The sequence below is a fragment of the Acanthisitta chloris genome, unplaced genomic scaffold (genome assembly GCF_000695815.1).
Source record: "Acanthisitta chloris isolate BGI_N310 unplaced genomic scaffold, ASM69581v1 scaffold8355, whole genome shotgun sequence".
Classification (NCBI taxonomy): domain Eukaryota; kingdom Metazoa; phylum Chordata; class Aves; order Passeriformes; family Acanthisittidae; genus Acanthisitta; species Acanthisitta chloris.
In genome coordinates this window covers 29111-39462 of record NW_008672038.1, presented here as the reverse complement: position 1 = coordinate 39462, position 10352 = coordinate 29111, and the positions used below count along the sequence as shown (strand labels likewise).

At 42.5% G+C, this 10352-nt stretch overlaps 1 protein-coding gene across 1 annotated transcript in view; it reads left to right on the top strand.

The window, feature by feature from the left end:
* LOC103801914 (Fanconi anemia group D2 protein-like) overlaps window positions 1-10352 on the top strand; it is a gene marked incomplete at its 3' end in the record, with an annotated part of 44452 nt that overhangs the window by 4996 nt on the left and 29104 nt on the right. The window contains 10 exon segments of the mRNA XM_009074353.1: window positions 341-465; window positions 1763-1850; window positions 2798-2902; window positions 3535-3635; window positions 4105-4213; window positions 4924-4959; window positions 5339-5482; window positions 6226-6360; window positions 7744-7875; window positions 9957-10064. Of these exon segments, the coding sequence (XP_009072601.1) occupies window positions 341-465; window positions 1763-1850; window positions 2798-2902; window positions 3535-3635; window positions 4105-4213; window positions 4924-4959; window positions 5339-5482; window positions 6226-6360; window positions 7744-7875; window positions 9957-10064 (1083 nt within the window).

The window sequence follows — 10352 nt, the reverse complement described above, 5'->3', positions numbered from 1 at the left end:
AGGTCAGTCTCTGTGGGTTGCTTTGCTGGAAGGCTGTTGCTAGAGAGTCCCAGAATGAAGTGAATCAAGCAGTCATACCAAACACTGGGAAACTTGCTGTTGTGTTTCCCAGTTTCCTTTTCTCACCAAGATCATTATATCCTACCTGTAAAACACTATCATTCCACAAAAATCTGTGCTGTGCTTCATGACTTCAGCAGCATGATGAGTTAAGGGACAGTTAACATCAATCCAGACTGATGTGTACTCAGTGACCTGACACACATAATAATGTTGCTGTACTGATGAACCTCCTGCTCACAGTGAGATTTGTGCATTTCACCAGTTCTCTTGTCTGCAGGATCTTGTCAAGAAGTTAATGCAGATGGTTAGTGTCTCTCCAGTACCGATCCAGCATGATATCATCACCAGTTTACCTGAGATCCTGGAGGATTCCCAGCAAAGTGAGGTTGCCAGAGAGCTCAGGTATGGATGATTTGGTTTTGTTTTTTCCCCTTGCACTTGGAAGAAGAGGACAAGGTGCATTAATGCAGGTTGATCCAGGACTGACTGAAATTGTAGGACAGCAGTCTGTTCCTGTTAATGGTAGCACTCAGGGACAGCTAGCACTGGCTTAGGACATCTCATTTGTGCTCTAGAAGAATGGTCTAAAACTCCAAAAGTGCCTTATTGAAACTGTTGTTAAACCCTTGACATCCTGGATACAACACAGGTAGTATCCAGCTAAGTACTCCCTACTTCTGCTGGATCAGTCAGGGATCAGTCACTTGGGTATTACTATAGACAGCTTCTGATTTGGCTTGGATTCTGCTATAGTAAGGGTCAATGTTGGTTTTATTAATAAAACACCCCAACACAACACAGTAAATGAGTGCATGAAGCAGAACTTTCTGGCTGTTTTATGTGCTTTTCTCAGGGATATCTGCTAACCCAAAGAACAGAGGGATCTAGTGCCAATAGCTACTCTCCCAGGGGGCTCTGCCTTATGCTAAGCACTTACATCTGTCTTTTTTCACAGTGTATTCATTTTGCACAATATTCATAGCCTTACTGTTTCTTATTATTAGACAGATCACTTACATTTATGCTGGTGTTAATTACCTTTTCAAACCTGTGGCCATTCTTTCAGCTGACACCTGCAAGCAGTGCATCCTGTTCCTTGTACCCTCTTGAAAGTAATTGTAACTTTGTTTCTATTCTCAGTTTACCGAGAGTGGTACTGTGTTTACTTCTAGATAAAAAAACTCCACACATTTTATTTTCTTTAAATCAAACTCCTCAGTCTTCTGTTTTTTTACTAATTGTGTTTTTTCAAAGGTGAGAATCTAAATAGTATCAGGAAGGCATATTTATTTCCATGTTCTCAATAGCCTCTACCAATTTCTGATGAGGAGAATACTCATTGCTTGTTGTAATGAATTAGGGAGCTGAGAAAAAGTTACCATGAAGCTGAAAATGATGTGTTTTACAACTAACACAATTCAAGTAGAACTTCTTACTGTAGAAAGCTTAAAAGCAACTGAGATGTCAGCCAAGAATGATTAGATGAATTTCAGGAAAGGAAAGTCCATGTGGCTGTTAAACACGGCTGAAGTCCCTACATGAGGGGAACAAGTTTTCCATAATGCCAATGGCATATGTTGTTCTCAGTTTCAGAGATTTGTTTTGCAGTGGCCACAAAAACTGCTGGAATCACACAATATACTAAGCATCCATTCTTGGCTTTAAGAGGATCATTTGTTTTCTTTTCCTTGTCTATCAGCTGCTTACTAAAACAGGGCAGACGGCTGACAGTCCCAATCCTGGATGCCCTTTCTCGTCTGGATCTTGATGCAGGACTTCTGGCTGAGGTAAGAGCTTTTACTGAGGAGACCTCATCCCCTGCTTAGCAACGAGAGCTGCAACTGTTTGGTCATTCAGAGTATTTTGCTAAATCTGACTCCTATAGGCCTTCCAAAGTCCTGAGCACACTGAAGTAGGAAAGGAGTCAGAGAAGCTAAAGCTGGTTTTAGAAGCATGTGTGAGGGATTCAGTGAGGAGCAGAGAGATCTTTTGTGACTGTTACAGTATGCACTCAGAAATTTCAAACACAGCTGTTTTAGTAAATGCAAAAGCACTTTGTCCTGCTGCAGTAAATGTTTTCTGCCTGTCTTAAACCTGCTTATTGTCACTATTTCATCTTTCCAAAGTACAGTGACCAGACTAGCCTGCTGTATTCTAAGGAAAGGCAGTTTGGTGATTAAGTAATATTGCATGATGGTAATTTTTTTCTGCAGAATGCTGATGAAGGAGGAGAGATGATGATGTACCTTGTGTCTTCTGGATATGCTGGATTGTTGCACTTCTTGCAGTTAAACTACTTTTGAACAGAAAAATATTGGTTCATTTGAGTGTGTTAAGTACTGTTTCACATAGTCCTGCAAGGCTGGTGCTGCATGACAGGCCACACATCTTCCACGCTTTTCCCTTTTGAAAGCCAGTTAAAAACTGATGGGGCCAAGCTCTGCTCAGCAGTGCCAAGTGAAGTGACAAGGGGCAGTGGCCACAAATAACAGCCTAGGAGGTTCGGGCTGGACATTTGAATGACCAAAGAGATGTCAGGGCTTGGGGGGTCTCCTCCATCCTTGGTTATCTTCAAGACTCAGCAAAGCCAAGGTGAATCTGGTCTAGGACTGACAATATTCCTGCTCTGAGCAGAAGGCTGGAGTAGAAGTCTCCAAAGATTCCTTCCTACTAACATAACTGTGTTTCTGTGAACCATATTGTTCCAGCTGATGGAGTGTTGCTCTCTCCTCAGGTGCGTCAGGCTGCCATGACCATTGTGCCATCTGTAAAAGTGGAAGATTTGCCTGTGGTAATAAAATTCATCCTCCAGAATGTCAAGGCAGCAGATGCAGTAGAGGTACAGTGTTTTCCTCATACTAAAGACTAGTGTGTGTTTTAACAGCGAGCAGTTTTAATGTGTTCGTGTAAAATTTTAATATGGCCAGGAATCAAAGCCAGCCTTGCCCTCTTTTTTTTTTCATACATTGAGGAAGCCTAAGCCAGATGAGGTTTGTGAGCTGCCCAGACCTTTTAGGGAGACCCCTGTGAGAGCAGCATGCCTGTGACATGCAAGCCAGTCTGTGCTGATACACTGCAATTCCACAGCAGTCACGCTGGTAAACTTGCATGCCCCAGAGTTGCTGTGGCTGTCGTGTATCCTGCTGGACAGGATAAAAATGGTTCACAGCAGCATACAGCAGAGAGAGGTGGGAATTTCATGGAGTAATTCTTTAAAAATCCTTTCCTGCTTTCTGTTTGTATCTGCAACATCATGACATGACAGGTGAAGAGCAAAGTTTTGCTGGGTCGTTTTCTAGGTTAAAAAATAAATAAATCTGGGCATGGTTAAACACTTATGAATCTTCACAAATACATGAGGTTTTGATTTGGAATTTTGTGGTTATTCTGGGAAATAAGTGTTTTCCTCAGCTTTTTCTGTGCCTCCCTTTGTTTGTCATAGTGATATGTGCGTGGATTTGTACTTTACAGGTGATTTCTGATCTTCGTAACAGCTTGGATCTCTCATCGTGTGTTCTGCCCCTGCAGATCCTCAGTTCCCAGAAAAAGATTAAAAGGTAAGTCCAGGCCGGGTACTTGAACAGGTTACATGATTCTCCAAGCGGAAGATGGGACAGGAGGACTTCAGCTCTACCCTGTCTGGTCTTTCTGGCACAATTTGCTACGTACAAGCCTAATTTATCCCATGGAAAGGCACTGGCACCTTTATTCCTTTCTGCTGGCTACTAATCTAACACATTTGCCAGTCCCTGCCCAGCCAGCTTCCCCTGCCATGGGTGTAGCTCCTTTTGAGCTGTCTCCATCCATGTCTGCATGGGGATAAGCAACTGCATTTATAATAATCTTACTGCCAGTTCATCTGTTTTAAGTTTCTTCCAGTATGTTTTTGGTTGACTGTGACCTCTGCTTCCATACAGTCCACACTCCCTGTCCTTGCCAGAGCATTCCTTCTTACCTAACTGCTGTGAGTGCTGGGCTACCTTGTTCCTTTCACTCCTGTATTTACAGTGTCTGAGTCTCCTCCTTTCTGGTCATTTACAGCTCTTCCATGAGTCAAGTGAACACCAGCCAGAATTGTGTGAAGCTGCTTTTTGATGTGATCAAGTTAGCTGTGAGATTTCAGAAAGATGTCACTGAGGCATGGATTAAGGTAGGACACATCCTTCAGTTCTTGTTTATTTGGACTCCTAGGTTGAACCTGAGTCTTTCTTGTAATGAAATGTGATATTAAAAGGCAACTGAAATCCATATCGGTCAAATAAAGGGCTAACATCCTGTGTTTCAAATCAGCAGTGCTCTTAGAGGACTTTTTCTTCCTCAGTTACCAATCTCAAAGTGCTTGCAAGAGGGCCATGAGGTCCTCTGTAGAGACTCTTGAAGTGCAGAGTGAATCTGTTTCTACATGTTCATGAGATTATTTTTTTTGTCTGCAAGAGAGGAAAAATGATACCCATATATTGGCTGAGCTGTGTGAAGCCTTAAGGTACTTGAAAGTGTCCTGCTAGAAATCAATATTGGCTGGTATTGGGCTAAATTTAATTTTCAATTGCATTTCAGTGTAAACCTTGAGACTGTTTCTTGTTCTCAGCCTTTCATTGCTCAGTACCTTAGTTCCTTTTTCAAGCCTGATGTTATTTGAGAATGTCCTTGTTCAAATTCAATTTCCAGCTGTTTTTGTGAATGTCTTCTGGGCTGTTGGCAATATCCAGTTTGCTGGCTTTGATGTATGTCCTGTTGTAGAGGAGAGAAGCTCATGAGCAGTGCGTCTCAAACTTTTGATGTCTACTTTTTGATTTGGTTCTGAAATGTAGTATTGTACTATAGCATAACAGCTTTCTTGTTTGGTTTTTTTCCTCTCAGGCTATTGAGAACTGCACGTCTGTATCTGACCATAAGGTAATACTTCTGCTCTGGGTATGTCTTCTGGGGTTTTCTGGGGCTTTGTTCATCTGTGTAGATGAAGAGATTTTTCTAGCTGGAGCAGAAGCTGCCAGTGGTGTTGTATGGATGGTTCATTTTGGTATTTGACTTGTTCCTAGTATTAACAGCCATCCATTTTCTTTGTAACTCTTAGTTCATCCTTCTAAACATCAGTGACAGATTTATTTTTCTACTTCAATTCTGTCCTGTTGGACTGAGAGTTTTTCTGCAGTTGTGACTGTCAGGACTTTCTCAGCTCTAGACTTTCTTCCCAGTTTTGACTTCAAGGCTTGTAGTTATCTGGACTGTTTAATATCTTTTCAGCATAATGATTGGTGCTTATTTTCTTTAAAAGGTTCTGGATCTAATAGTTTTGCTGCTAATCCATTCCACAAACACCAGGAACAGGAAGCAAACTGAGAAGGTATTGAGGAGCAAAATCCGACTGGGCTGCATGCCAGAGCAGCTGATGCAGAATGCCTTCCAGGATCATTCCACGGTCAGTGCTGATTCTGCTCTGGGACTCTTTTGTCTCTCAAAGATCTTGTCAGATGATGATTTGGCCATGTGCTGCATTATTTCTACCATTCCTGTTAATGTACATTTCTGGTTTCTAATTTTTGGTCCCAGATCCATGTCCCAAGGCACATGTCCTCTGTTGTAACTGCCATGTGTTTTTTCAGAGATGAGCTTTCCTCAGCATTGCATGAACTTCCAAACCTCTCAGCCTAAGAGATGTGATGTAGCCCAGGAGCTCCACTGTGTGTTCCGAGCATGCTGTTGTCTCACACAGTGTTTTTAGAAGTTCATATGTTTGCATGCTCTGTTTTTCAAGTGCAATGTTTTCTAGGCCTAAAGAGATACATTTGGTTTAGGTTTGTAGTGTAAATTACCTTTTACTATGTGAAAACTGAAAGTCAATGAAAAAATGACACAGTGATGCTTGTGGCTTTTCTGGTGTCACCCATAAGGGGTAGGCTGCTGTGAGCTCTGCAGCATTGCAGGTTGTGTTCCTGACCAATCTGTCATCCTTTGTGTGAAGAAGGTTGGAGAAACCCACCCTGGTGTGCATTATCTGCTCTTGTTGCCCGTTTGTATGAGGCAGGCCAGTCAGAGAAGGCAGGAAAGCACCTGCTGAGCTGGGCAAGGCTTTGGGGATGGGCTGTAGCACACTCTTTGGAGAACTGAGTGAGTGGTAAACTAGCAACAATAACCTCCTCTTTCATGACATTTGTATTTCAGGTTATCAAAGACTTCTTCCCTTCAATCCTAGCACTTGCTCAGACGTTTTTGCACTCTGCACACCCAGCCATAGTCTCCTTTGGCAGCTGCATGTACAAACAAGCTTTTGCAGCCTTTGACTCTTACTGTCAGCAGGTATAGTATGATGGTTGGCATCTGTTTTATTTGTGTTTGCACTTTGTTCTAGAATGTATGTCATGATCCTTTAGGGGTAGGGGATTTCAGGCAATTGGAAGCCTCTGGAGAGAGGTCTGTGCTGCTGAGTAGGCTAAGCAGAAGATGGAGAACAGTCACAGCAAGTCTCTGGTAGCACGTGACTTAAGCACAGAGCCTGCTGGGAGGAGCAGGGAGCAAACAGGCAGGCCTCAGAAGTGACAGAATGAAAAATTCCTGTGGAGCAGAGTGGACTGTTCTGGGTTTGCTGCAGTTCAGAAGGCAAACACATTGAGGTCTAGCCAGGAAGTCAGGACTGGCTTCCAGGGTCATGGGAAACATTTGTTCATAAATCATCTTCCTGTTCTGTCTTACCTAGTCACACTGAACATCCTCTGTTTTTAAAAAAGCCACTGGTATAGTTTATATGGAAACTTTTCCCTTTCCATGGACTGAAAAGTTGACACAGGTTTCCCTCAGCTCTGACCAGCTTGCAGTCCTGCTGCCATATTCTAAACTAATCACAGACTAGACTTTCAGCCCTGAGTGTGAATTCCTGCAGACATGCTGACATCAGGAAATTTGGGAATTTAAGATAACTATGCACAAGTTTTTGAGTGCATTTGCACATCTTAGGGCACAGTAGGTTTATAATTAAGACTGTTTCCAGCATTGTATCTGTATTATTATCACAGCAAATTTAACAAACAGACAGAAATAGCAACTGGGAAAAACCTGAGATGTGAAGACATACTATGTCATCTGCCACAAGGTAGTGAGTCTAGTGATACTGGAGATGTTAAGAATTTCAAAAGAGTAGTTACAATTAGAGACATAGGAAAGGCTCAGAGCCTCAGAGAGCAGGTGGGAATGGAGAGAGATCCCTCTCCAGAAGTCAGCTGAAGTAAGGCCAGAAAAATATTTTTGAAACAAAAATGTCAGTTTTAAATTACTGTTGATAAAGATTGTGAAGACACTAGAACTGCTGAAAGTTAGAGGTGATATCTTCCTGTGTGTGTTGCAGTGTTCTGTGTGCCTGTGGAAACAGGGTAGATTTTTGTCATATGTTAGTAGCAAAGAGCAGAGGCTGTGGTAATGTTAGCAAACAGGCAGGCAAAAATTGGTGAAGGGCTGCTTTCTGGAATCATGAGGGCTTTTACAACTGAATAAAATTCAGACTGATGGAGAAAGTCAATATTGTGGATATCAGGAACTACAGAGCAAACTGAAAAGGGATTTAGAATAATCTGGTTGAGTTTCATGATGATTATCTGTACTTGGCCAACAAATTCCATGTGAGCAGAGCAGGGCAAGTATTTTTCTGTTGACACTTCACTGTGGTTTCTCTGGGGGCTTTTTCCTTAGGAGGTTGTGACTGCCTTGGTGACTCATGTGTGCAGTGGAAGTGAGACAGAACTGGACATTTCTCTGGACGTGCTCACGGATTTGGTGGTGCTGCACACGTCCCTGCTGCTGCGCTATGCCACCTTCGTCAAGGTTTGTGTGTTTCTGGGAGCATTCTATGCCTCAGGTCCCATGTACCACTTTGCCTTAGATCCAAAACAGGACAGTGCTTCCCAAAAATAGAGGTATTGGAACAACTCGTACCTGTAAAGCTGTTCTGTCTAGACAAGTGCAGTGGTCAGAAGTGAAAGGTATCTGCTATCCAAGTGTGAGCTGTAAGATAGGACTGTATGATTCTTTGACAAGAGAAATGGAGATAGGCAAAGAAAAATGCTACCCTTCCCTGTAACTGGACAATGCTTAAATTGCAGGCATAAAATGATGCCTATGCTGGAAGGAAAATGCTGGTTTTGTTAACACTATCTGTTTCAAATACCTGGCAAAAACCTGCCCCCTTTGGGGACTGCCTGTTCTACCCATTGAAAGACTGACAGTACTTTAGCCAGTACTTGAATCCTAAGACAAAACTTCTGGCAGGGATGGGAGAAGACTTACATCCTAAAATTTAAAAGAAGAAAGTACTCAATGGTAACAAAAAAATGGACCATTGACTTCTAAGAATGACAAGCAGGGTCAGGTGTGCCCATTTGCCTGTTTACTTACTTTCAGCTGTAAAAGTGGAACAAGCAGGGTCAGGTGTGCCCATTTGCACATTTGATTGAGGGAAGGGCTAAGCAGCAAGGCAAGCATGTAGCAATACCTTTCTTGTGTGCTTCCCCAGCTGTAGTGGTTTGTAGCTTAAGGACACGCTGTGTTTAGGAACCCTTCAAGAGGAAGGGTATGGGTATTCCTCACCCCTCTGACTTGTTTTGGTGCCCCCTTGGTGTCTGCGTATTCTGTAGTTTGATTATACGCTGTGGGAAAGTGATATACTTTTTGCTGTTTACTTGGTTGGTTGATTGGTAAATGTAAATTACTTAAAATATGCCTAAAAAGATGTGTGATGTGCCATAAGAATTTGCAATACAGTCTGTCACACATTTGATGGGTATAACAGGAAGAAATAGGACATGCTTGCCTTTTGGCAGAGGGAGGATGTGATAAGGACTCAGGGTTGAAGTAGTCCTTAAAGGAGACAACCTAAATCTCCTGTCAATGATGGAATGTGTTGTCAGAAGCGTGATGGGGAACACTTGCTCACAGCAATCAGCTAAGACCTCCTGACCTTCCTCCTTACTGCGTTTGCACATTCTTGTGCTGGCAGGTCACCTGCAGATTATGGTTTCTGTGATCCAGTCTTTGATTCATTACCAAACCTGATATGTGAAAACATTAATTAGTGCTCTGACCACACCTCAAGGTCTGACAGTGTATGACCAGCATCTCAGAGCTGGCTGAGACACACTGGCCAGTTACCTGTGAAAAGACCTGCAGAGCTGCAGATGCCTGGGCATGTTTGACACTGAGCTGAAGCCTCTCCAGCACAGAGAGAACATGCAGATCCTAGCACAAATCATATCCTCAGACAGCTATTTTTTAATCTTAAAACTGAGTGAATTTTTTTGAGGGTTGCAAAACTGGTTATCTAATCCTGTCAAATATAACACCTCGTTCCAAATCCTGCTCAAGGTTGGCCAGTAGTAGGAGAAAAGTAGTGGCAACAAGAAGCCAAGTCTGTGGTAGGAAATCTATCTTGGCTCAGGGAAACAGCTGGGTGGCTTTTCACTGAAACACTGGTAGAGGAAATATCCTGAGGATGCCATCCAGCATAGAAAAGTCAACTTCTAGGTTGTTAACAACTCGAATGTCACAGGGCTTGTAATGGAAATATTAGTTAAAAACCCCCTAAATGTTAATTTTGTGCAATACTTTGAATCCTGTGATCAAACTGTGTTAGGAGATACGTAGCTGTCACTACTGAGCTGAGCACTCCCAAAATGCTTATATTAGCCAAATTGTAATTCCCCTTCAGCCTCTGATACAATGAACTCCCATAATTAAGGCCAGAGCAATAGTTCTGCATTTATGTTTAATTTGAATGTAACTTTTCCCTGCAGGTACAAAAAAAAGGTAAAGTTAATTGTCTTCCCTGAAGTTGACAATTAATGTATTTGTGGGAATATGGAAAGGGATTCATGTCACATCTGTGCTAGTTTGTGCCTTCTTCCTTACAGACCATTTTAGACTCTACACAGAAACTGAATCCATGCCAGATCCGAAAGCTCTTCTACATTCTCAGCACACTAGCATTCAGCCAGAGGCAAGAAGGAAGCTATATTCAGGTAAGCAGAAACACAACAGAAAGGAGTTCAGGCTGTGCCTTGGTTCTTTCTGCTAGGTTAACTTCCAGAATTTGTGTTGTGCAAACAATGGCCACATCTATGAGCAGTGATTGATGTCAGTGTGTCCTTCATGTTGAAATTCTCTACTCCCCCCAGTGGCTGCGAGCCAGCTTGTGGCTCCAGACTTTCTACCCTGACAGAAAGGGCTTATTACAGTGACTGTGTGCCTCACATGTTTCCCAGAAAGGCTCTCTTCTCTCACACATCTAAGAAAGGTGGAGTTGTTAG